Source organism: Manacus candei, unplaced genomic scaffold, assembly GCF_025592945.1.
Source record: "Manacus candei isolate 608988 ecotype Guabito, Panama unplaced genomic scaffold, ASM2559294v1 h1tg000065l, whole genome shotgun sequence".
In the NCBI taxonomy this organism is placed as follows: Eukaryota; Metazoa; Chordata; class Aves; order Passeriformes; family Pipridae; genus Manacus; species Manacus candei.
In genome coordinates this window covers 11,073,484-11,100,650 of record NW_026138113.1, presented here as the reverse complement: position 1 = coordinate 11,100,650, position 27,167 = coordinate 11,073,484, and the positions used below count along the sequence as shown (strand labels likewise).

Sequence of the window (27,167 nt, the reverse complement as noted above, 5' to 3'; positions counted from 1 at the left end):
CATAAATACTTCCAGTCTTATTTCACAGAACACTTACTATTATGAGTTTACTAGGTCAGAGTTTATTGCCTAAGTCTTCTGCAGAGAAACAGTCCTTGGAGATAGTTACAGCTGCTGTGCTTTGGCTGGAAAACGCGGGTGTGAAAGTGCTGTAGGCTGTCCTCGGGAGAGGGTCAACAGCAAAAAACCTCTGCAGCTGTGCACAGGCAAGGGAGAGGAGCTGTCTTACCTGGGGGGTGACATATAACATTGTAACCATGATAAAAATTGTTGATCTTTGTTATAAGGAATATTTAAATCAACTCTCACAGGAGAGATGAAAATTAGTTCTTGAGTCGGCAGCCCAAATATAAGATTAAGGCTGAATTAATTTAGTTCAGTAAGGGCAGAAAGCTCTGTCTTTTGTAAAGAAGAATCTGCTTGCAGAACCTGCTTCTGTTAACTTTTTCATCCTCAAACATCAATCAGTACAGCATTGGCATTTTGTTTACTCTCAACAAGGTATAGAGCCTTACATTTTGGCTAGGTTGGAGTTGAATGGAATTTTTGTTTTTACATATTTAAGTAATAACAGCCTACATTAATAACAAACAAACTTAATGCTTTTTGCCTGAAGACATCTGGAAACAGCACATGTATCTAAACTGAGCATGTATCTAGTTTTAAATGCCAAGTGGTGAGGACTTGTGTTTGAAGAGGTGAACCGGCTGTATGGGCAGGGAAATATTAGTGTCAAGAAAAAAGCCCAGACCATCAGCAGCTGTAGTAACCAAACTGCTCTGTAATCCAAGTTTGTAAGGGAAGGGAGGCTGTGACTAATAAGAATGAAGACACCCCCTCCCTAGCCCATTCTGCTGGATGCATTTTTAGGTTTTGGTGGGGTCAGAATTTTTGAACGAAAACCATGCAGAGACAAAACCTGCACTTGAGATGCAGCTGCTTCTCCTCAGCTCACCTGAAAACCAGCTGAACTATGAAGCAGGATATTGAGCCACACTGAGAAGCCTCACCTGTGACTGTGGAGTGCTGTGTGTGCTTCCTGTACAACAATATGCTGTGACTGCTCACTCCAGAGCAAAGTCAGCAAGTGCTCTCTGGCTCAGCATCTCTCAGATCTGTTTAAAAACTAATCCTCCAAGAAGAGTTCAGATACACCACTATCTCTAAAGGCATCTGTTTTCCTTGCTACTCAAGTAATTTGAAGATTGTGGACGCTTTTAAAACCAGTTTTTTTGAACTAATGTTTTTTCTAAACTCACTTGAACTGAAGATGAGCACCCTGTTGGTCAGGCATGCTGACAGCATTAAACTGCAATTCAGAACTTGCTGATCTTTAGTTTCATCATCTTCAAAAAAGTCTTGGTTTTTGAAATTAGAGGATGAACTAAAGCTTGGGTAGTGTTCTGCACTACAGTAACAGTAAACCAGATTAAGCTCTTGTCTATTAATTGTTGACCATGAGGGTGCTGTGCACAGTGCCTGCAGACTCCAGTTGGAGACCAGGGGCAACAGGGAACAGGAGCTTGACCTACCAAGATATGAAAGTTCATTTGAAAACAAGATGCTGAAAACATTCCAAAATCACAATACAGAGAGCCAGGGTCAACCAATGGGTGACACTGAGGCCTGCTAGTTGGGGGAGTAAATTCAGTCTTTGTGCCTCACATCTTCCCCAGATGTAGGCTGAGGGGAATGATAATTGCCTTTGTAAAGCATTTTGAAGCATATTCCAAGCACTGGTAAATATTAGACACTCTCATCCTGTCTCAAGGAGAAAAATGCTTCCTGAGAGCAAAGTCATCTACAGTTTTGGTGTTCTAAAAATGAGAGATTGCTTCTCAATAGCTTTTTAGCAACTTGGCAGAAATGGAGAGGTCCAACTAATTAACTGTGGCCTCTCACATTCTTGGGCAGAGTCTTAGACTACTTTTAGCACCTGTACTGCTTTCACCTGCTGCCTTTTGCTTTAATTCCATTTTCAATGGTTACTGATCTCCTCCACCTTCCAAGCAATGTATGCAAGAATAATCTAAAGCCCTTCTCTACAAGGTTTTTTTTCTTCTTCCATCTGTGTATCAAGTCATAAGGTGAAACACAAAGTGGGCAGGGACTATGGCTGGGCCACTTTTCACCACTTCATTCTCAGGGTGATCAGTCACAAAGGGCTCTCAACACATTTATGTTGTGCATTGATTTGTTTCTCATTTTTAGAGCCTGGTATTGGGGAGAATTTGTGTAGAAGGGTAGCTCTGTCCAGTGCTTCAGGTAGTGCCCTGAAGGGTCTGTATTAGTCTGTATAGTATTCAAATTTGTGTGCTCATTTTCCATGCAACAGCTTTGCTTTCCACCTCAATTATCTTGATACCCTTATTTTTTTGTACTTTGATACACACTAGAAATAAGTCAGAGGAAACCCAAGAGGTTAACCTTGATCTAACATAACTTACTAAAATAAAAAGCCTGTGCTGGAATACACTGTATTATTAAATCATGTTGGCTTCCATGCTTAAAAAAATAACCTATTCTTGAGAAAGATGCTAAACAATTCATTCATTTATTCTTGGGCATCAGAGGAATGAATCTGTGAGGTTGTAATGCTTTAAGGACTGTCCTCTAGCTTTGTCTCCCCTCCTAGTTTACCCCACCTTTGTTTGGCTGCAACAAAGAGGCATTAGCTGAGACTTGATCCAGCTTGTTACATGGGTCCAAGTGTTTCTTTTCTGGTCATATCCTCTCTAGAATTACATTTAGTGGGCTTTTTCAAAAGCAAAATAGGCATGAATTTTAATCAGGTAATTTCAAGCACTTAAATACAGGCCATTTCTAATTTGCTTATCCACATACTGTAATTCTCTTCTGCTGAAATGTTAAAATTAGGATTTCTCTTCGTTTTTTTTCCCCTAGGAAAACAGAAGGGGAACTTGAAATCATTTGGGAAGCCACAACCAAAGAAAACAGGAGAATGAGAGAACTCTTACATAAATCCCTGAGGAAGAACACCATGTGGAATGCTGGCACAGCTCATGAGCCACACTTTGATGAAAGCTCTCAGAAGGACCTAGTTTACAGAGATGATTTTAGCTATTGTGATGTGAAGACTTCATCCCCTACTAAAAATGAATTTCAAGAAGAGTCTCAGTGATAAGAATCTGCATCTCATCCAAAAAAGAGAACTCAGTGCCTGAATTTAACTTTCTCAGCGACACAAGATATGATGGAACATTTGCCCCCTTCAAAATGACTGGATTTTTAAGGTCATACCAATGACAACAGCATATTCTCCAGCTGTGCCATCAGTAGGGTAAATCTAGCCTGAAATATTACTTTAATACTTGAAGAAAAGGCTATTCCTTGTTAAGACAAAATGTGATACATGAAAAGACAAGTAACCAGTTAACAGGATAAAATTTGACTGTGGAGCAGCCAGGACTGAAGCATCCTCCTGATAACTGGTGGTGCCTGAATGCACAACTGTCCACCCCACAGGTTTACAGGAGCCCAGGTGTTGGGAAGCTCCTGCTGGAGTTTTGCCAAGAGGATGAGTTGCCAGCACAGGGTGCAGTTCTCCAGATTGTCTTGTTCCTTCTGCTTCAAAAGCCACCTTTTTTCCAGAGCATTCTCTGCAGCAGTGACAGCCTTTAGATTATTGATGCCTATTTGTCTGAGTGTTCATAAATGCTGATTTTTCACAATTTTGCACATCAGCTTTGTAGTACTATCTATTAGTATAAAATAACTTTATTTTGGATTTACTTAAAACTTGCTGGATCAGCTTTTTGCCTTTGCTTCATTTTCATGACAAAACCTAAATGGTTCCAGGAAACTGTAGCAGTACAAAAAATCTATAACTCTCATAGTTGTGTAATATTAAAAATAATGAAGAATTTCATTGGCTTTGACCAAAGTTAAGGAAAAGAGCAGAAAACCAAGTTAAATACCAAAAGGAACACATACTGTTTGTGTCCAGAAAGGTTCCTGTGGTATTTTCCTTCAGGATAAGGCCATGACTCAGCAGAATAGCATTATTCAGGTCAGGGTGGAGAGAGCACCTTCTCTCATATCTATCTCTCATATCTATCTCTCATATCATCTATCTCTCATATCATCTATCTCTCATATCTATCTCTCAGTCTCTCATATCTATCTCATATCTATCTCTCATCTCTCATATCTCTCATATCTATCACACCTTGATGGGATGGGTGGATGTAGGGTTTTTAAAGCCCTGTTTCTTTGACAGGAATAAAACAAGTGCAACAACCTTACTGGCTCATCAAGAGAGAACTTCAGCACCCAAGGTCACTCAGGCACTATCAGAACCACAATCTCACAGCACCACTATCTCAAGGTCTCCATGCAGAGACTTAACAAGAACTCCACCTTCAAATCCTTTCATTCCCCTGGCTTTTTCAGCTTGGTTGTTTTAGGACTCTGTGCCTCAAAATAGCACCCAGAAACTGTTTTTAAACATGGCCTTAAATCCCTTTGTTAATATGTGAGGTTGTCAGGGGAATGGTCTGTTGCTAAACTAGTTCTGTCTCCTGTCTTCCTTGAATTTTTTACAAACTGATTTGAAATGTCAGGTGTGAAATACCTCTTCAGACAAGTCAGACATGGGCAATGCACTCCCCTGCTTTCCACACAAGCTCCAGTCTGCAGGTGTCCTTACAGAGACCCTGAAAGAGCATCCAGCATGGCTGTACCCACAGTTTGTCATGTTTTTGAAGGCAGATTTTGAAAATGAAGCCTCTCATACCATGTTTTTTAATATAAGCATCTCTGAGTATGAAAATACAAATTCCGAACTGCACATACAGATTATTTGCATATGGTAAATTAAAACCATTTACATGGTTTTAATTGCCCTTTTGAATATGTCTCAAGAGTTTGTAAAAATAAGCAGCTTCATGAGGAAAAACTATCATACTGGTAATTCCTCAGAACTAGAAGCAAGACTTTCAAAACCCATTCAAGTGTGAACGTGTTGGAATTTTGCTTGGTTGCTAAACAGGTATTGAAGAGAACTCTACCTTAAACCCCCAGAACATAATGAGATTTTTAAATCATAGCTTTGCCTTGTTTCATAGATACTACACTAAATTTAGATGCTACACTAAAGAAATTATGTGACTGTTTTATTCTACTACAAAAACTCTACCCATGCCAGATTATCATTTTCTGTTACCCAACATCAGCAACTTGCTGTTTTCCCTTGACTACCCATGACAGAGCATCCTGATTCCCATATGTTCCACCTGCCTTCCAATTACAGGATCTTCCAGTCTGTAAGTTGAGCCCATGAAATAGTTCCAGCTTCTTTTCCCAAGGCAACATAAAAACATGCAGCATTCTTCCATTCCTACCAAGAAACTGAGAAAACAATTCAGGATTTCTGGATGTCACGTTGAGGTTTCGTTGCTGAATGGACAGAGTGTGTTCTGTCCATGATATCTGACCATAATTTTCCCTAGAAAAACATTTGGATTAAATGATTAAATAATGTGATTATATATTCAAAAAACAAGCATTGCTACCACCTTTCCAAAAGCAAAACCACAGGAGAGTCTGCAGTAAAGCTCAGTACTTCCAGTGCATTTGCCAACTACTGCTAAAATATATCAGCATTACCTCTTAATCCACTGGCAGAGCATCTCATTTTCTGTGCTTCAGTTGTTGTGTAAATATGAGGGAGAGTCAGATACTCAGCAGTCAAATTAAGGTGTGTTCTAATGTCCTGTAAACTGGCAGGGAATTGGGGCATCCTTATCATTTCCAGTTTCCAGGTAACTTCCCCCTGCCCATTAACAAGTCATTTAAACCCAGCTGTTTTCTTTCTCCCTACCTCTTTAATTTCAAGCCAGAAAGGTGCTGTTCTCTTCCAGGCCAGAAAATTACCTTTCAGCAGCTCAGAAGAGAGAACCTCCTAAGACTTCTTCACCCTGAGAAATTCATCCTGGCACATTATATTACATCAGGAGTTCTGAGGGCTTTTCTCCTGGGATTACAAATCCTTGGTTGGCCAGGCCTAACTCTTCCATTTTAGGAGAGCTCTAAGCACTCATCCTACTCCACAAATATAATGTAAATCGGTATGGTAAAAATTCCACAGTGTTAACCTGCTTGAATTTAGAAAAGCAGCTGCACTTTGAAGGCTTCTTTACCTTTAAAAATATGGTTTCTCAGTGAGTGAGCTCTCCAGATTTTTTTTAGCCCTGAATGTTTTTTTTCCTGTACTAGATTTATTTCAACATACCTATATAAGCACATGTTCAGATGTATAACAGAGAGAGAGAGAGAGATATATTTTAGCAATTAAAATTGTTTTATACCTCAAATGTCTGGATTTGGTAAAAATAAAATGAAGCTCCAAAAGTAGCACAGAACATCACAACCTCCACGGGATGCTTGAGTATTCACTGCTTCCTTCCTCAGCTGGAGGTGGGCAGATGCTCTTCCAAAGCCAGTGTTATCTGGAAATCCCTCCTTAGTGAAAGGCCAGTGGAATGCAACCTGAGTTTTGGACTCAAAAAGGAGATCAAAGCCAGGCCTGGTTCTTCAAAGGGAAAAAGGTGAGGAGCTGGCTGTGCATGAGAGGAATGGCTGACTCTGATCAGGCTTTGAAACACTGGGAAAAACTGAAATCTTTGAAGAAAACCAGCGTGACATACTCAAGCTAATTTTCTTCAGAGGCCATTAAAATTCCTTCAGAACATCCTTAAGAAGAGACTCCTTGACTTTTTGTGACCTTTTGGATAGAAAACCATACCCAGCCTTTAGAAGTTTATCAAGAGTCTCTGAACAGCTGTGCTTAAAAAAATACACGAGACAAACAAAAATCTGTCTTTAGACTAAGGACTGTGCAGGTCCAGTACAAAACCTTTAGCAAACCTGAAAAGCTTTTCAAAAGCTTATTTGTCACAGAGACAAAAGTAACTACAATGTAACCAAGAACTGAGTAGGGAAAAATAAGGGTATTTAGATCCCATCTACTCTGTGGGCATTAGGAACTACAGTCATCTAATATTTTCTGTTAACTCCCACAAGATGCAAAAATCTTGCAAGCCAGTGGCATCACCACAGCTGTTAAAAAAGACTGTTTTCTTAAATTCCACTTGCAGCATTCCTGCAATTACTCGGGGAAAAAAATGCTTTTAGGGATGACAGGAGTGAGATCACATCTTAGGGCACATCTGTGAACGGTGGCATTCAAAGAAGAGCAAATGCAAGGGAACAGCCTGGTGCTCTGATGAAGTAACCTGTGAGCAGCGAGGTTAGAATGGAAAGTATCCCCTCTGAGATACTGCTAAGCTGCAATTAAAAGCTGCTGGTTAGGATGATCCTCATTTGCTTTAGTCTTGGTCAAAGCAGAACATGCTTTAAAGCAATAAATACCAACCCTGACAAATATTAACCTTTATTATTAGTGGCTAGTGATAATAAAAGCTTTATTTATAGACTGTGCCGTTGCCATTTCCTGAATTAAAGTTGAAAATTACATTTTACGATTTAATTGGTAAATAGCATTTGAAAAGGTTCAAACTGCAGTGTTTAAATAGGAGCAGCCTGCACAGTGTTTGCCTCTCTGGTCCCCTGGAATTTGGACTCCTTATCACTTCATCTGTGTGAGATCCTTATCTCTCCATCCCTATTTGAGAGGGAAGGAGTCTTTTCCCACGGCTGTAAAATGCCATTTCTCTTGTCCTTGAAGAAAATAACATTGGAATCCTTGAAATCAATGTTTATTTTTTCCTTCAGTGGCTGAGGAAAAGAAGGATTGCTGGTAGAATTGCAACTCCTTTAATAAGTTTACCAAGGCATTCCAAAAAGATTAACCCTTAAAATTAGACCATAAATGAAAATGCTTTCCTATTTTATAAGGAAACACAGACTAGTTAAGGTCAAGTCACTGCAGAGACTTCAGTCACCTCTTGAACAGGTGGGAACTCTCCAGATCCACATTCCAGGTTAACTAAAGAAGCCAACTGCTTAGGCAAAAACTCAAACACCATATTTTCAATGTTGCCCCTATTGTCTCTGAAGGTACAAAGTGGAATAAAGCTCTGATGCAGAAAGAAAAGGCAAGCAAAACATCTGCACAAAACCCCCAAAGATCGTTACACCAAATAAAAAAAAAAATCCTAAGCAAAACTTTACTTAACACAGCATTAAAGATGACATATTCCATTATCTTTTCATCAAAATTACATATGTGTTTTTTCCTCTTTTTGTTGGTCTGGAAATTCCAGGGTAGAGTTAATGTGATGCTTCATTTTGAGGTCAAAGTCAGCCCCATAATATGACACCCCCCCTTCTTTTTTTCTTTTTTTTTGACATTAACTATTTCAATAGTCTCTGTGTGGCATTTCAGGAATGATAAAAAGATTATAAATCTTCATTTCAAAATTATCAGCTGTAGAGAACACAGAAGCACATGACATAATATCCAGCCCCAAACGAGGGAGCTGAAGTCGAAGGATATGAAAACATTATCTTATTTAACCCTATGTCAGAATTGCAATGAAAAATATTGTCAAAGTCCTTGTAAAAGATGCAAAAAAAGAAATAAATACCTACCTTTTCATATGCTTGTACTAAGACTATAATTTTAACATGTTTTATTATCTTTACCTGCAGGGGGGAAAAAAAGAACTTTTATTTGACCATTTTTCGTGTGGTAATTTTTCAGCAAGAAGTTATTGAGATGGAAGAGCTTCTCTTGTAGCTTAACCTTTTTCTTGTGAGAATTAAACAAAAAAAACCCCAAAGACAAGAAAAAGACAGTGACTAAAAAATACACCTCTGGGGTTTTTTTCAGTCCTGGCTTTCCTTTGCAGCCTCAGCCTTGGAGAAAGACATTCCCAGTGCAGTCTGACTCAGCCACCCCAAAACACAGCAAATATAAACAAGTGTTTCACATGTTCTCAGAGTCCATTTTTAGTCACAGATTTACATCATCACTGCAGGGGGAATTCCTGGTGATCAAGCCTGTGTGCTTAAACAGGCTAAACAAACAGAAAAAAGTGAGCAAAACAACTGTCAAACCGTGCTGGGGATAGTTTTGTTTGGTCTTATTTCCAGCCCTGTCCTACCTGTTAACGAGGCATCGTGTTAACAAGATAACAGATGTCATCAGCGATCAATACCACAACATCCCTTAGCTTTTAACACTTGATGTTAATTGAAAAAAGTCAGCTGCGGTTCGAGGGGGTGGATCAGGACTTAGTGATTTGAATGTCATACAGCAAAGGAGCTGTTTGTACAGCTACGTTGCTAAAAACAAATGATTAACACAATTAAGGGGTGGCTTTGCAAATATTTTAGGGATGTTACCTAATTCCAGAATGCAGGATAACAGCACTTTTTTTCCTGTACAGAAATAGAGAATGGCATTTTTCACTAAAGCAAGGTTTTAAAATATTTACAAAAATGGAAAATAATTGTAACTGCAAGCAAAGGGAACACAAGGTGCCCACTCAGCTGCCTCAGGTTAATGAAAAACATTTCTGCTCACACTTCTCTACTGTCTCAAGATAAAAACGTCAACTGTTTTTATAGGATGCAACCAACATCTGGACAGATGGTTTTAATACACCCATAAAAGGACAATTACTTCAAGGTCGCCTTTTCAAAGCATTTCTAAATTAGCAACTGCTTGGTATAAGGATTATCAAAATAGACCCTCCAAATGTTCACTCTCACTCTGTGACACACCAGCACTGGATAAACATTCTCACAAACGGAACAAAGATGGTTTTTCTTTTTTTTAAAGATAAACTAATTGGGCTGTGGGTTTACCTGGGGTTCCTATCTCAAAGCTTTTTGTCCGAGAATGGGTTTAATGATTGTCTTTTATAACCTTTGTACTTAATCTGCTGCTGCTTCTGCAGATTCTGGTTCAGACTGGGAAGTGCCTTGCTGTGTAACTGCCTGAGAAATCTGATGGGAGAAACATCCTAAGACAAAGATTCCTGGACCCGAGTAACACCAAACAAATATAAATAAATAAGGTAAGCAAACCCAAGAATTGCTAAAGGTGATCATTGAAACATGACTTTAAAGAGGGAATTTGGGCACAAAGCTGTAAAGAAGTTCAGTGACCCAAGCCCTGCATTCCTCATGTGGGCAATTTTCTATCATAGGTTTAGTCTTAAAGTTAGATTTATTATTATTTTTTTTTAATCTTTGATTCAAAACATAAACTCGATGTCTTTATAGCCCAAATTTTTCTGAGGACCAACAATAATGAGATAGGTGTTCTGTCAATTTAAAATGCTACAGTTTTTGTAGCCAATTACTACTTTATTTCCAAAAACACTCCAGCTTAAGTTGCCTAATTTTTTCTGAATTACTGTCTGTATAACTTCTAAATGATCTTCAACATTCACATTCTAATAAATATAGTTGTAATGTCTTAGGAGAGAAGAGACTTTTGACTGAATCCACTTTGGAGACTCAGGACCTGACCTGATGCATTTCCTTCACTATCTCAGGTTCTATTTTAGACAAATACAAGGACAAACAAGCAAAATCCTCAGCGGGGGGGAAAAAAATCACAAATTTAAATTTGAAAACGTTCGTTCTAACAAACATTACATTCTAATTCTATACAGGACAAATTCTAATTCTAATTCTATACAGGGCAAAACACTGAGTGCAAAGAGCTGCTAATTAGACAATTACAGCAGCCCACACTTGGTTTAGCACCTCCAAGGAACCGAGACAAGGCCTAATTTAATGAAGATCAGAAAGAAGGTCTCCTAGATAAGAAGCACACCAGCTTTTGGGAGAAAGATAAAATCTGACTGGACCGCTGGAGGAATTCCAAGGAAGGACTGGCTATAAAAGCAAGATCATTCCAGTGAGGATCATTCCTGGAAACTGGATGTAACCTGACACAGACATTCCCTGCCAGGTGAGTATGAGGAAAATCCTCACTGGATTCCATCCTTGGATGGAAGTCCTTTTGCCTCTGAGTGTGTGCTTTTTTTTTTTTAATTTTCCGGCAATATTTTACCTCCAGTATTTTGGCCCCACATGTATCAGCAAAACTCAAGCAAACAATGTGCTAGAGTTGAGAATTTTGGTTTTGTTTCCTTAGAGATTTCAACAAGAAAAACCAAATGGGTGAAGAAGGCTTGAGGAAAAGAAAAGGAGAGGACAAAGGAAGAGGGGACAAACAATCCATTCAGAGTCATGAACCCCAAAGGACAAACCTACAAAAACAGGCAAAACTTTTTCTTTTCCCTCTTTGGTCCGTGTGTGAGGGGCTGGCAGAGGGAGGCAGAAGTGGGTATTTGTGCACAAAACCCACAACTATGTCCCAGTTTAGCAATGATGTGCTAATATCTCAACTGCTTGGTTTACATTTCCAGAAACTGCTAATTACCCTAGTTAAAAAGCCGTGATATAAACCAATAGAAAACTAACAATATGTTTTTAAGTCTTTGAAGTTATCAGATAGAATAACAATTCGAAGCTGGTCAACTGAGGCACTTCATAAACTTTTCTTTTTTATATTTTTCCCCCGTGTAGTTCTTAGGGGTTGCAGTGGGTTGTTCAGCTCATTGTTTCTGAACGTTTCTTGGTGTATACTAAGAAACATTCAGAAATAGGCACTGGTACTCAAAGACAAGTGAAAATCTGTCTCCTCCAAAAAATTAGAGGTGCTTTAGACAACAGTTGTGTCACTTGCTCTCAGGAGGGGGTGGAATTCCTCTTTAAATTTAAGTAACTCGCAAAAAGAGTCTTTATGTGGTTTTAGTTTGGTGCCAAGACTGGAAAAAATACTGATGTTATTAGAGTAGCCATAATATCAGGAAAAAATAAGTAGCCTGTGGCACTTGTTTTAGCAGAACATGCCTCAGGTTTCAGTGGTTTCATGTAACGTGAAACAAAATCAGAACATGGTCTTATCACCACCTATCAGTATGGAGATAACTCCTGTGCACAAATACCTAAAGCAAGGAGAGGAGAACAACTGCTAAACGACAAAAAAGGGACTCCATCCATAAAAGACAATTTCTGAAGCTTAGAAAATTCAGAATTCATCAAGTGCTCATAAAAGAATTTCAGTGTTTAATCAGAGCAGAAAGGGGAAGTTCACCTGTACAAGGTTTGATTTGAGACCCAATGAAAAAGACAGTTTAATAAAGGAAATACACAGGCAGGCAAAATACAAAGAGGTGTTCTTTTGAAAACAGCAGGGGTAGGCCACATGGGCACCTTGGAAAGGAGAGTGAAACTTCACAAAATAGTTTAATAAATTTCTTTCTAGAACTTACCTGTTAAAAACTGATAAAAATAAGTCAGTAATGACAATTACTGTAGTTCTCTGCTACTGAACTAGAAATGACTTACAGAAGGTGTCTGGTTTCATTTCCAGGTGGGCCTCATCAGCGGGATCTGTATGATTGTCGGGACAATTATCGGGTCAGGTATCTTTGTTTCTCCCAAATCAGTACTTGGCAATGTTGACGCTGTGGGTCCTTGTCTGACCGTCTGGGCAGCCTGTGGAGTTCTGGCAACATTAGGTAAAGGAGTCAACAAAGAATCTGAATCTTTGCCTAAATCTTTGTGTCTACTGCTTCTGCAGACTACTGTCATTTCACAAATTAGCTAAAATCAATGAAATACTGATGTATATATGCATAGCAGCACTGGGCCATAAATTTAAAATGTGCTGTTTATAAAAGATAAATTAAGTTTTTAAAATTGCAAATCACACTCTCAATTTATTTTGAAATCAGCTTTTAATTTTGCTGTAATAAAGAGAATACTCTTCTACTTAAATCACTGGCAAAATGTGACATTTCCTGGCAGTCACCTGGGTGCTTCTGCTGGTTTTCTACTTGTGTAATTCTAATTCTGTTATCTGGAAATTTAGACTAAGCACCTCCAAATATTTCAAGAAGTAAAACACTGAGCAATGTATCAGGGGACACAGCATAGAAAAAAACCTTAATGCAGGATGCCAGACACAGCAATAGATCTGGAAGTGCCCCTGTACTTTAATGATGAGCTTAGCAGACGTGTTGCTTCAAAACTGTGCAGCAAATCTGTTTTTTTTCAGGTTTCCAAAAGGAATGTCAGCAAGTGCTGTTCTCACTTAAATGCTTCTTGCAGTGTTGGTTTCTTAAACAGAAATCTAATATGAAATCTAACATGAAATGAGAACGTTTGTGCTGGTTTTGGCCAAGTCTTAAACACCAGTAGTAGGAATTTTTGGACTGTATCTTATTAATTTCAGGGTATTTTTTCCAATTGCTCACAAGTAATTAAAATTTGATTTTTGCACATACAGTAAAATATACAGAAACATGAAGAGGGTAATGATGCACTGTAGATATCAATTTCCTTAACTTTTCTAGCTGTTAAAAAGTGATCATCTGTTCTAGCCAGTCACAGGTTAAAAAGGGCACGACCTCAACCTGCTCTTCTCCTTGCTCAGGTGCACTTTGCTATGCAGAGCTCGGAACCATGATCACAAAATCTGGAGGGGAATATCCTTACCTTATGGAGGCATTTGGCCCCATTCCAGCATTCCTGTTTTCCTGGACGAGTTTACTGGTCACCAAACCCAGCTCCTTTGCCATCATTTGTCTCAGCTTTGCAGAATATGCCTCAACTCCTTTTTACCCAGGCTGTGATCCGCCCCAGGCTGTCGTCAAGTGTCTGGCAGCAGCAGCCATTGGTAAGAGTCCCACTGTTTAAAGACATCATCATCAACCATCATCATGGCCAGGCTTTGCAAATGAAGATTTGGGAAGGGCTCTATCCATATTTGTTACAAGCACGTTGGTGGCTAAAAAGGCCAATATGAGATAGACATGTCTGGTTGCAAAAGGCACAGCAGAAAGACTCCTTAGGTGGGAAATTCTGCAATACACGATTCTTTCTGCGGTGTCTTTTCTCCTCCAGGGTGATCCTGCTGCGTTCTCAAAGGCATCAGCAGCGTTATAGATGGTGTGTCTGCAGCCCTCCCCATTGGAGGCCAGAGTAGACCAGTTATGGTGATCAATATGGCCAAGGCTGAGATGTTGTTTCAGGCAGTCCTTGTATCTCCTCTTCGGGGAGCTGGTGTGGAGCTCTTGTGGGAGCTGGTGGCAAGTTCACCATAAAGCAGGATCTTAGGGAGGGGGTGCCCTGCCCAGCAGCAGGGCCTCAATACCTGTGACTACTGCTTGTTCTAGAACAGATGGATTGGTCACATCATCTGACCAGTGGATGTTTAGGATTGTTCGGAGGCAGCGTTGATGGAAGCGTTCCAGGAGTCGCAGGTGGTGGCTGTAGATGACCCATGATTCAGATCCATATAAGAGAGCAGACAGCACTGTGGCTCTGTAAACACTGATCTTGGTACTTTTCTTCAAGTGTTTATTTCACCAAACTCTTTTATGAAGCTTTCCAAAGGCACTGTGTGCCTTTGCTAACCTGTTGTCTGTCTCTCTGTCAATCTCACCATCCGAGATGAGGCTCCCTAGGTAATTAAACTGCTGGACTGATTTGAGCTCTGAGTGGCCAATGGTGGTGTGGGGATGATGGAAGACTTCCTGAGGTGCAGGTTGATGGAGAACTTCTGTCTTCTTTAAGCTGACTTCCAGCCCAAAGAGCTCAGCAGCCTCAGCAAAGCAGGATGTTAAACACTGCAGAGCTGCTTCTGTGTGGGCAACAAGGGCGGCGTCATCAGCATAAAGCAGCTCCTGGACAAGGTGGTTTAAGGTCTTAGTATGATATGTCTTTTAAAGACATATATCATATCTATGTCTTTTAAAGACATATCAGACCCAAAGTTGCACAATGACTTGGGTTTGGCCCCATCAGTAAGTGCACATCAGCACCCTGAGACTTCCTGAGCTTCACCTTCACAGAGACACCAGAAATCTTTAAGGCACAGTATAGTCAGTCCTTCCCATAATAACTGATTCAACAACATACAGGTTTAAAAATGGTTTGCTCCCAGTGCAAGGTTTTTTTATTCTTTGTAAAAGATAGATACAGCTGTATAATGAATGCTTACCTCTAGCAGAAAAGGAAGAAATAATAAGCTATTTCTGTACTTATCAGAATGCTGTTGAGCTTCAATGTATTTTTTTGTTAAGGGTACTCTCAAAATCTAATTCAGAAAAGTGTTTTTCCTCACTATTTTACAAGTTATCCACACACAGTATGTTAAAAACTCTATATAATATAGTTAGAGTGTGAGGAAAAAGCAGTACAGTATTGAAGGAGGAGGGTGTGTTTAGGGTTAAAGAGGCAACCTTCCTTTCAATTTTGACATATTTAATGCAAAAATTCCTCATTTTATTTCTTTTAGTGGTAATTACAATTGTGAATTCACTGAGTGTGAAGCTGGGAAGTTACCTCCAGAATTTTCTCACGGCTGCTAAAATGATCATTGTCACAATCATTATTGTAAGTGGCATTGTTCTCCTTGCACAAGGTAATCAAATATATATTCCTTGAAAAAATTAATTTAGCTTCTGCTGTGAGCATTAATAAATTCCCCACTAGTGGAAGTGGCACAGTAATAAGGCACAGCCCTGAACCTCTTTACTCAGGGTTTTAGTTCTGCATCTCTTGGTAATTTCTTTTAGAGAAGGGGGTTGGGTGGGAAATGCAACACTACAATTAACACCTTCTGGTATTCTAACAGTGAGAAGTTTAAAAACATGAGAAAGATAATGGAATATTTCTTCATCTGATGGGGATTACAAGAATTAGTTTCAATGTTGACCCGCAATCTACATCTTATTTGCAGGAAAAACTGAAAACTTCAAAGATTCTTTCAAGGACAGTAAAATTTCTGTCAGCTCTATCAGTCTGGCATTTTACAATGGACTCTGGGCATATGATGGATGGTGAGGAATCTTTACTAGCCTTGACAGTTACAGTTTACCAGCCTTTAACCAGTTCACTCTCTCCCCATTGAACTCTGGAAAAGTTAACATCTGACTTGTTATTAAGAAGCTCATGGTGAATTTTGGAAAAACAACACCACTGGTTAAAAACCATCAAAACCTCCACCCCCTTTTATTAGGGAAAGAAATTATTCTGAAATTATTCTGAAATTATTCTGAAATTATTCTGAAATTATTCTGAAATTATTCTGAAATTATTCTGAAATTATTCTGAAATTATTCTGAAATTATTCTGAAATTATTCCTGAAAGGAGCTATTGCTTTATACTTCATACTTTAGTAATGAGAGAAATATAACCCAATTTAGTTCCACTGCCTCAGGCAAAATAGCTTTCCCTACAGGTTACCCCACCAAATTCCATTTCTTGGGAAATATCTGGTGGTGTTTGATTAGTACAAGAGCACATAGAAAAGAACATTGTATCAGAAGTCATAAGGCTCAACTTGCAGATCTTTTCTTAGGGAATGTCAGTTGGCCCAGGGCTCTGCTGGCACAAATCCATTAATGCTATTCTTAAATGTTCAAACTGCAAAAGTCTGCATATGGGTCTGTAGTTTGGAAGGAATATATATATATATATAAAATATATCATATATATATATATCTTATATAAGATATATATATAAAATATATCTTATATGTATATAAAATATATCTTATATGTATATAAAATATATCTTATATGTATATAAAATATATCTTATATGTATATAAAATATATCTTATATGTATATAAAATATATCTTATATGTATATAAAATATATCTTATATGTATATAAAATATATCTTATATGTATATAAAATATATCTTATATGTATATAAAATATATCTTATATGTATATAAAATATATCTTATATGTATATAAAATATATCTTATATGTATATAAAATATATCTTATATGTATATAAAATATATCTTATATGTATATAAAATATATCTTATATATATAAGATATATTTTAATATATATATTATACTATTGACTTTTATATATATATATATATGTATCTTGACTTACACCAAAACAAGTCCCACTTAAAAGCTTTTAAAACCGAATTTATTTTTAAATAGGTGACTATTTCAGGTTCTATTTCCAAACTTGAGTGTCTCAACACAGGCATTTAAGTCTGCTAATTCAGACATTCATGTGGACTTTTTGAGGAGGAAAGAAGCTGGTGCCTAAGTAATGATTTGTATGGGTAACACCAGGCACTAACATTTGAAAATTTGCCTTTTGAACCGTAAAAACCATTTCTTCACGTTTTTAGAGTGGAGGAGTAAAAATCTTGTTTCAATCTGGTCTACATGCTGTGGCAAAAATGACTATTTGGAAATTAAAATTCAGATAGGTGTGATCCTTAAAGAGGTTTTCCTTAAAGCCAGTTTTCTGAAGACAGGATGATGAAATATCAGCAGATTTGCCTCACCCCTTGCCCTCAGCACCCTTGTGGTTTTATCTGAAAAGACTCAGGTACTGCAAAGCTTGAAGTTAAAAGGCAACCTTGTAAATCTGAGATTTCTGCCAAAATTTCCTTTCATTATTTGGGGATATTTTATCCCATATCTCAAAATCTCGGAGATAATGGAGACAGACATGGTGAATCAAGAGGCTGGCATTGGGATGAGAAGCTCACTTAGGTTTTTGTCCTGCAGTTTTCCCACTTAAAAAGATTGGTTATAGTGGTTTGGGATTTTTTTTAACTGAAAAGGTAAAAAGCAATAACATAAATTAACACCTGACCTCAGAGTATAGAAGTATTTAAACAACAAACTGCTAAGATAGGAATGTTTTTCCTTCCAGGAATCAACTCAATTACATCACAGAAGAACTTCAAAATCCTTACAGGTAGGAGAGCACTGTTTCTATTGGCAAAATTCAAACTCAATATTTTTCTACAAGCAAGCATATACTTTGGGTTGTTTTTTAAAAAAGCAGCAATTGTTCAAGGTTTGAGCACTAACAGACAAAGCTAATTTGCACGTATTTCAGGCTTTGTATTTCTGCATAAATTTATATTTTTATAATCCTGATTTATATTTTTATAATCCTGATTTATATTTTATAATCCTATAGCTCTGCAGTAAAAAAAAATAAATGTAAATACACCTAAAGAACATATATGGCAGAGTCCACAGTGTACTATGGCAACTCTAGAAATGATACAGCAATGCTGATGGGGGTCTTACCTTTGCATTCTTTAGAAATCTACCGCTCTCCATAATTATTGGGATCCCCTTGGTGACAGTTTGTTACGTTCTGATCAACATTTCCTATTTCACCGTCATGACTTCAACAGAACTGCTGCAGTCCCAGGCAGTTGCTGTGGTAAGCCACTTTATTTTGTGACAGAGCATCTCAAGAGGGCTGGTGTGAGTCCCAGTCCTGCAAATCGTGAAGCTCCTCCTTAGGAACCTGGAATTCTTCTTAAGCTACACTTAATTTCATTCTGAGCTATCAGTGTCACCTTTCCCCCCCCTTATCTACTGTCATTTCTTACTCTAAGATTTCAGTAATCCTTCATTTCAGCAGTAGTTCTGTCATATCCCAATGGGGGAAAAAAAAAAGAGGGAGGAAAATACTGCAGTGTTCAGCTAAGGTTTTGTAAACAGTGCAGCTCAGAGGGCTTTCCACAGAAATCAAAGAATGGAAAGAGAAATAACATCTGACAGTTGCTTTGCCCTTTTCAGAGTTTTCAGGATTTCTGAGAAAGAAGCACATGCCAAATGACAGCAGATCAAAGTTTGTTGTTCTGGAGATAACAGCAAATAGTCCATAATTCACTTTCACCTTATTCTTTCTGTTGTTGTTGTTGGTTTTTTTTTTTGTTTATTTGTTTTTGGTATTTTTCCCCTTAACAAATTTGAAAGATACAATTTTTACCTTATTGCAAGACATACTGTTGTAGATAAAATTAAAGATGACGTAGATTTCTGAAATCCTAAAATAAAATACACCTGTCCCCTCACTTCCACTCAGTAAATTTTCAGTGGGACACCTGTCTCTGAAGCAGCTGTTGAGGTCATGCAGCAATTTTTCGTGATGTTAGTTTTTGGGGAAAACAAACAGTATGTGACAAGCATGCAAAATACAGCATGGCAGAGTGAAGTACACTAATGTTGAAATACTTAGAAATGTTTAAAAATGAAAGCTTTTCAAATTCAGACCTTGAGTATCTTGTTTGCACCAGGGGGCACAGCAATGTACCTATCAAATGATATCTTGTTTAAGAACCAGTCCTCTTCAGCACACCATTAAATTTAAAATCTGAACAAACATCTAGCATTGAACTCATCAGATTAAACTGACAGTATCTCAGACCTGGCACTGAGCAAAAGGACAGAGAGGTCTGCACAGCTGTGAGTACCCTTTGGAACAGCACTGATGTCAGAGCTGGGCAAAAACAAAGCTCTTTTTATGCCTGACTTACTAAAAAAAAAAAAAAAGTTAACCACACCCCACCTAAAACCTCAAAAGCTCCCTGTCAAAAACATTTAAATTCAAATTAATTTGCAGCAGAGCAACGTGCCTACATGAGATCATCATGAACATCATAACAACAGCACTCCACTCCATTTTATAGAGTGGTCCATGAATTAATCCAGGTCTTCATTTGGCAAAGCATTCTTTAGTAACTACACAAAATATACAACCTGTTTATTGGTAGAATGTCTCAGATACCCATTTACTTCACTCACAAAGAGGCTCCAGCATTACTGAATATACCTAAAGTATAGGTATATATATAGTAAACCATATATATAGTAAACCATATATATAGTAAACCATATATCTGGTAAACCATATATCTGGTAAACCATATATCTGGTAAACCATATATCAAGTATATATATATTTTATATATATGTATATATATACACACACTATATATATAAAAATAAAATATACCTCAGTATAAGTTGTTACAATGACAAAAATGGCTCATTTTAATAATTTTAATGGCTTGTTTTTATATATAGTAAACCATATATATAGTAAACCATATATCAAGTATATATATATTTTATATATATATACACACTACCTATATATACACTATATATATACACACACTATATATATATATATATACACTCTCTATATATATATACACTCTCTATATACATATATAAATAAGAGATACCTCAGTATAAGTTGTTAAAATGACAAAAATGGCTCATTTTAATCCCATATCCCAGACATTTGGAGACAGAGTCCTTTATCCAGCCTCGTGGATAGTTCCTCTCTTTGTGGCATTTTCTACAATTGGATCTGCCAATGGGACCTGTTTTACTGCAGGCAGGTAAGTTCCTGTTCTAAATATCTTCAAAGGACAGTTTTTGAAGCATGTAAAAAGTTACACTCACATTTATGTACCCACACACATAAAGACATTCTTCCCATCCACATTATACAAAATGTAATTTGAAAATACCTGTAAATCTAGCTATGTTGTTTAGTTTTCAAAAAGAAACAGTGGCTATTCAGGTTTGACAAATTAGAAAATAAGGTCACATTCTTAATTCAAAGCAGGTATAGTACAGAAGGGTTTTGTCACCTTTGATCAATTTTAAAGCTGAGAATTAAACAGTGAAAAATTACCAGTAAGAACACGACTACACCAGTAAAGATAAAGGAAACTGGAAAGAGAAGCTATTCCTTTCTATCAGTTATTCAGTGCTTCCATTTACTATTTCAAATATTTTAAAATTTCAAATCCAACTGAATGCAATAGGGCTGTAAAAACCATTTGGTGACAAAAAGTTGTCAAGGTAGCTATTTGATAAGAAGCAAATGAAAAAGGAATTAGTTAATTAAAAGGGACACAGCAGTTTACATTTCTCCAAAATAATCTTCTATTAAATGTGCAAACTAATGATTCTGAAATTAATTTCAAATTTCCTATTTTAATACTGGTTAAGAATCAGTTTCTAGTTCACTGCTTTAATACTGGCCATTTCCCTTCTTACAATCCACTGCAAACATATTTAAAAAGAAAATACTGACAAAATTATAATCAGATTGTATAGCCACACAATAAAACAAACCTGAAAATGCATGGTACTCATCTATTGTTCAGTAATGCCACTTAAAATCTGATTTTAAGTGCCAAACTAACGACACCTCCTTGTTTTTCTTTTGGCAGACTCGTTTATGTTGCAGGCCGTGAGGGGCACATGCTGAAGGTGTTGTCTTACATCAGTGTGAAACGTTTAACACCAGCCCCTGCCATCATGTTTTATGTAAGTAGAAATTCTGAGTACAGAGAAACTACCAGCAGGAATTCTCCAGCAACACAGTTTCTTACAAGCAGTCCTGACACACATCCGTGAGTATCCAGGCAAGAAAATTGGAAAAAAGACTATATTAACCCCTCCCAGCTTCTCCATTTGAATATATTCATTCCAGAACCGGGTTTTAAAAATCAAAATGTTTAAGATTCAACAGCATGAACACAAAAAGTTAAATGTATGATTACCATAAGGCAATCCTTTCACAGGGTGCTCAAAAGCAAGCTCTCACTACCCTGTTTCCTCCATGTAAGAATACACTTACATCTCACTAAAAAAAATTCTAGTCTGTAAATATGTTTAAAAATAAATCTAGAGCATCTTGGGGTTTTTTATTTTATCTTCAGGGCATAACCAGATACATTCAACCCCAGGAACATTAAAAACCTAAGAACACATTGCGTATCTTCAAGAGAAGCAGTCAACAATAAAACAGATTAATGCATAGAAATTATGAGTCTTTTGACTTAAAATGGAATAAGATTGCCCACAAAAGCAACCACGTGCTGGCAGGATGTGAGCACAGCCTTTAAAGGTGCTGCAACACACTCACACTCCAGTGGTTGAGCAAAAGCATTCACAGTTCACACTTTGGAACACTGAGCACCTGTAGTGACACGTAAGTAAAACTCAGCCTGGTTCTGTAATAGACTACATTAATTTCTGTTTTCATTTTTAGGGGGTCATTGCTATTATTTATATCATTCCCGGTGACATTGAGACGCTCATCAATTATTTTAGTTTTGCAGTCTGGATATTTTATGGTTTAACAGTGTTTGCACTCATTGTTATGAGGTTTACAAGGAAGGAACTTGAAAGGCCTATCAGGGTAAGTTCATCATTCCACGTGGCTTTTCCTCCACTCCCATAAATGCTGTAGATGAACTCATCCTAATATATTTAAACAGCATCCTTGGGCAGACTCCTTGTTTTTCTATCTCCTCACCATTTATTTGTAGTTATGCATCAGGACAAAGCTCATAAGAGCTGAGGAAAGAATGCATTATGTTGATTTTCACTTGCACAAACCACGGGGCACAAGCCAAATTTCCAGGAATGGGAACCTGCAGTCTGCAGACTACACTGCAAGAGTATCCCAAATAAGAGCTCAGGTCATTCCACTGGAGTTTGGTCCCAGATTCATTAAAATGCAAATTTTTACTCTGCAATTGGCAATATTGACAAAGAGATCTTAATGAATGATTTAGCAGGAGAGTTTTCTCCATCCATATTCTTGCTACTCTTTCAATTGCCCCATCTGATTCCAGAAATTTTAAAAGGAAAAAAAAAAAGGCAATCAAAATATTCTTTCATACAGGCAGCTTCTGTCAGATCAGCCAAGGGGTGGAGAAGTGACTGTGTGTTCTGTGCCTTGCAGGTGCCCATCATCATTCCTGTCATAGTGACTCTGATCTCCATTGTCCTGGTGTTGGCACCAATCATCAGTGCACCTGAACTGGCCTATTTGTACTGTATTTTATTTATACTCAGTGGACTCATAGTTTATGCACTTTTTGTTCATTTTAAATTCAGCTGGGCCCAGAAAATATCAAGTAAGTACATACCTCAGGCAGGCAGCTCCAAACTCAAGAGTACATCTGCTAAGCTCGAGGTTAATTACTGTGATGAAGCTCCTTGTCTGGTCTTGGGAAGGGAAGGAATTTCCCAAATGTGTATTGAGCTTTACTGAAGACTCTATTTTACTCCTTCCTGTGAAAGAAAAGGGATGTCTGACTTGAGGAGAAATTAAATTTAATTCACAAGAAGGCAACACAGCACTGTAGTAGCACAAAGAAACTGAATTTTAAAGTTAACAGAACTATTCTGTCTGTGAAGTTGGTTTTCTGGTTATCTGTGTTTCAAAACATTGCTTTAGCCATGAACTGGAGATTAGCAGACACAAATTCTGATGCTGCCAAAGAGAGTTTTTGTTATACTTACTGAAGGAAATGTTAACAGCATTAAGATAAAAGAATAATCACAGTGCTGAGTACAGTGAAAGCTGCAAGAACCCAGTGACTGTTATGAACTGATTTTGCTTAGTCTCCAGAAAAACTCCTTGTAATTATTTCAGGGAAACCAGGATACACAGGTAAGAGGTTGATTGGAACTGGCTGAATAGGACAGGATTAGTAGTTCTACAGACATTCAAAAAAATCCATCAGCTGTCTCTCCCCTCCCCTGGGATTATTAATTATAATGCACTTATGCAATTAGAAGCATTGTACTCTAGTAAGAGCAAGTTTGGAAACCTGGAATGCTGTAGTTTGAATCTTAAGACTATTTTTATTCCCCAGCTGTTATTTTTTAAGTTTGAAATAGGAATAAAAAAGGACAACTGCTTGGAAGGATAATTTTCTCACTCAGTAGTCTGAATTGAGATATTGTTCTCTCTCATAAAGCCTCTAACAATAACGTTTTTCCTCAGATCCCATCACTATGCACCTCCAGATGCTTTTGGAAGTTGTTCCACCAGAGGAAGTTGCCACATGAAATATTTTCTTCCTACCAGGTTGCTTTTAAGTGTTGTACTGGTTGAAGTAGATTTGATTTAGTTTGGCAGATATATATATATATATATACTTGCTAAATTGTTATGTTCATACTGGTGTGTTATTTTTGCAACCCTTTAGTACTTGAAAACATTAAATATATATAATAAAAAAAGATTTCTAAGACAGGTTACAGTGTCCAGCAAAGCTGTTTCTATTGTTTGCTAGTATGTTATAGTGTCTTGTTTTCTGCATGAAAATTACTCAAAATACACAATAGGAACTTTTCAATTATGAAGGTGGCAAAACTTAGCAGCAACAGTGTGGAGATGCTTTTGATGACACTATGAAAAAAACAACACAGCTCTTATTAACAGCATCACAGAAAGCACAGATATCACACCAGAGCTGCTCTGTCCTCAGGTTCTCAGACCAGCTGTCAAAAAGTTAAAGGCTGGGAAAGTGGGAATCAAGTAAAAATGTAAAGCACAGTTGACAGAAGCTGATTTTTCATGGGTTGGTTTGTTTGTTTGGTTTTTTTAGTTGCATTCAAACAAGATAAATCAACTAAAGCTTCATTTCTCAGGTGTGTTTTCTCAACGCCATCCGCTACGGAACAATTAAATGCCACAGAATTTACCCTTAGCATGAATGTGAGGTAATGATCATTGTAGAAACCCCCCACCTGGTAGCTGATGAAAATAAAATACAAGAAACGGATCCTACATTAACATATATATGTAAGCAGCTTTTATGCTCTTCCTTCCGAATCTTTGGCTCTTTCTCCCCATCCATCCACCTCGCTGGGTAACAGGTCATCATCTCCTTTGTTATCCAAAAGCTCATCAATTCCGGGCTCCTGCTGTGTCTCTGTGGCCCCTCACCTGGTTGGCATCACCCATCCTCATGCCCTTTATTATCCCAAAGGTTGGCACTTCGTGGCCCCTTGTCTCGGGCTCCCACCCACAGTTCAATCTGCATCTCTGTCTGCAGTTCAATCTGCAGTTTGCAAGCCGAGCTGCCCGGACCAAGTGTGTTCCTCAACAGTTTAGTGGCTAAAGAATGGATACAGGAAAGCACACACGCCACAAACACTCTTTTCTCTGCCAGTAATCATAGAAATATTCAATCAAAATGAAATAATTTTTCTTGTCTTACTAAAGTATACGCTTAAAAAAAATTGCAGGCACTCACAAAAGCGACACTTGCACGTGTCAGCACAACTTCTGAATTTCTGCTAAATATTCTGGATAGTTCCCAGACCCGTGGGCAAAATCTCATTGATCCACACCTTCATCCTAGGAAGGCTGGTAACCCCGACCTTGAATTACACAACTCGATAAATGGAAACCACAGTTCTTAAATGCTCTCTCTCCAACTCAAAGCTGTTCTTTAAGTAACGCTTTAAACACAGCCCTACTTATTTACACCCAGCCCTATCCATTTATTTATAGGCAATTAGTTTTCTCTGCTTTTTCAAACAGGGTAATTGCTCAAGCAATTAGTAGCTCGTCCTGTCTAACAGAGCCAAGATGGCAATGAGGTAACACAATCCTTGCCCTGCTGCAAGTGACAGCCAAAACACACATCACATCATTAGATTAACTCCGACTTCCAAACGACAATAAAACTGCTGGGGGGGAGGCACGGTAAGAAAAACAAAAGCCTAGAAATCCCCAAAAGGTTGAGACAGACCATTCGGGAAACGAAGCTGCTGAAGAGAACGGCTTCCAGAACATTTTCTCTTTCCACTTAATTTTTCAGCTGACCGAATGGTCAGATGGAAAACATAGCACGATGCATTCCAAAGCACGGGAGAAACTCACTGTTGGTCCTCCTCTTTGGCACGACCAAGCAGCCACAAGAGGGACAGCACGGTCCCGAGATACAGGGATCCTAGGCTGAATTTATGCAAGTCCACACCGCCATCGTGTGGTGTTCCTATGAGAGGTAAAGGTGCTCAGGAAAAAGCTTTTTGTCCCACAGCGTGGGAGCAGCGTAAGGTGAGTTCAGTTTTGGATCCCGGCTTTTCCAGACTGAAAGGATGTGATCCTGCACACAGCCGGGAAGGAAGGCGAGTATTCTCGTGGTTGCTGTGCGGTTTATAGGCTGCAAAAGAATTCCAGCACTTGGTTCTTTCTTCCAGAACCTTTCCTGAGGGACGTTTTTAGTTTTGTAACTGGGCTCTGTGAGACTGAGAGTGTTTGAGAGTACACAGAGCTGAGCACATAGACCGGGGTGGGTCTACACCTGCACTACAAAGGGAAGGTGAAGGCCAGAGCTGACTTTTTGTTCCAGGACTTTTGGTATGGGAGCAATTGCTGGATGCATCAAGGTTTGAAGCTGGGCTCTGCAACAGGAAAAGAATACGATGGTGATGGTACCTGCAACGAGCAGGAAAGTGCTCAGCTCCAGAGGGTGAGCTTCTTTTCAAAGGATGCGAGCTAAATACGGAGACAAAAACAGCTGGCTCAGCAGGCACCTATTTACACTTGATACAGTTAGTTCAGGGAGAGGATCTCTGCCAGATTGAAGGACTGCGGCGGTACTTAGAGCTTGAAAGGAAAGCTCGCAGCCCCGGTGCACGTGGTGATGTTGACACCCTTCGATGTGCCTGTGAAACCCAGTAACTGTTCTCTCCCCTTTGGCTTTCAGATTAAAATTATGGAGCTGGGCTCAGCGAGAGAGCCAAAATGGAACAGTGCACACAGCTGGAAAAAAAAGCACACCACCAGTGGGTGTTGTGCAGTCTAAGGCTGCACGGGAAGAGTGTGCCCAGCACTGTCTTTTTTGTTCTAGGACCTCTTTTTTTTTTTTTTTTTTCTTTTTAGGGAAGGAGAAGGGGTAATCTAGGAACTCCCTCTGTCCCGACACTTTTTTCTCTGTGGGATGCAGATGGACACCTTGGACCCTGCGACGCTGAACGTGTGGGACAGGGATTGAGCTGCGAGTCCTGGCACATTTCTCTGTCCTGGCCCATTTCTCTGAGACAGTTGTAGCTGGAAACTGTTTGGTTAAACTCTGGACTCTGTGAGATCGAAAGAACGTCACGGTAGATAGAGCTGAGAAGCAAATGGTGTTCGCGGTGGTTTACACGCTCCAAGGGGAAGGCAGCGAAATCTTCCGTGCCCGTACATTTCCTTGGAGAGCAGTGGAGGACGTTTTCAGCTTTGGGTGGTCACATTGGGTGGTTTGGAGGGAACCCTGATGTATTTTCGTCTTTCTCGAGCACACAGCGCTATCTAGTGGCCCTTCCCCGGTGCCAGCCTCCAACAGTTCCACCGCACGGCGCTGCAAGCACAGAAAACACCCCCCGAAGTGCGGATCCAAAGGTGGGAACGTTTTGGTCGCCGCTCTCAAACGACGTGCGGCAGGACAGAAAGGTTCGGCTGACCTTCCCCTTTCATGTGCCAACTCCTATTTGCACCACACTCAAACGGAAAAGCGAACTCCTTCCCAATTATA

At 38.6% G+C, this 27,167-nt stretch overlaps 2 protein-coding genes across 3 annotated transcripts in view; both read left to right on the top strand.

Annotated features, from left to right (window-relative positions):
* CEP89 (centrosomal protein 89) overlaps positions 1–8,585 on the top strand; it is a 33,043-nt gene extending 24,458 nt beyond the window's left edge. The window contains exon 18 of one of the 2 annotated variants that reach the window (XM_051805984.1): positions 2,905–8,585. In XM_051805984.1, coding sequence (XP_051661944.1) covers positions 2,905–3,142 — 238 coding nt within the window. In that variant the 3' untranslated portion in view covers positions 3,143–8,585. The remainder of the gene's footprint in view (positions 1–2,904) is intronic. The other variant, XM_051805983.1, reaches the window with a different exon arrangement.
* A 1,256-nt stretch (positions 8,586–9,841) lies between these two features.
* SLC7A9 (solute carrier family 7 member 9) lies at positions 9,842–23,711 on the top strand. The gene is made up of 14 exons (XM_051805999.1): positions 9,842–10,007; positions 10,639–10,912; positions 11,099–11,225; positions 12,383–12,530; positions 13,448–13,690; positions 15,314–15,439; positions 15,758–15,857; positions 17,723–17,767; positions 18,124–18,247; positions 20,119–20,222; positions 21,066–21,162; positions 21,890–22,039; positions 22,589–22,763; positions 23,639–23,711. Exons 3-14 carry the CDS (start codon positions 11,121–11,123, stop codon positions 23,701–23,703), a joined length of 1,482 nt encoding a protein of 493 aa, XP_051661959.1. The 5' UTR covers positions 9,842–10,007; positions 10,639–10,912; positions 11,099–11,120; the 3' UTR covers positions 23,704–23,711.
* The last annotated feature ends 3,456 nt before the right edge of the window (positions 23,712–27,167 follow it).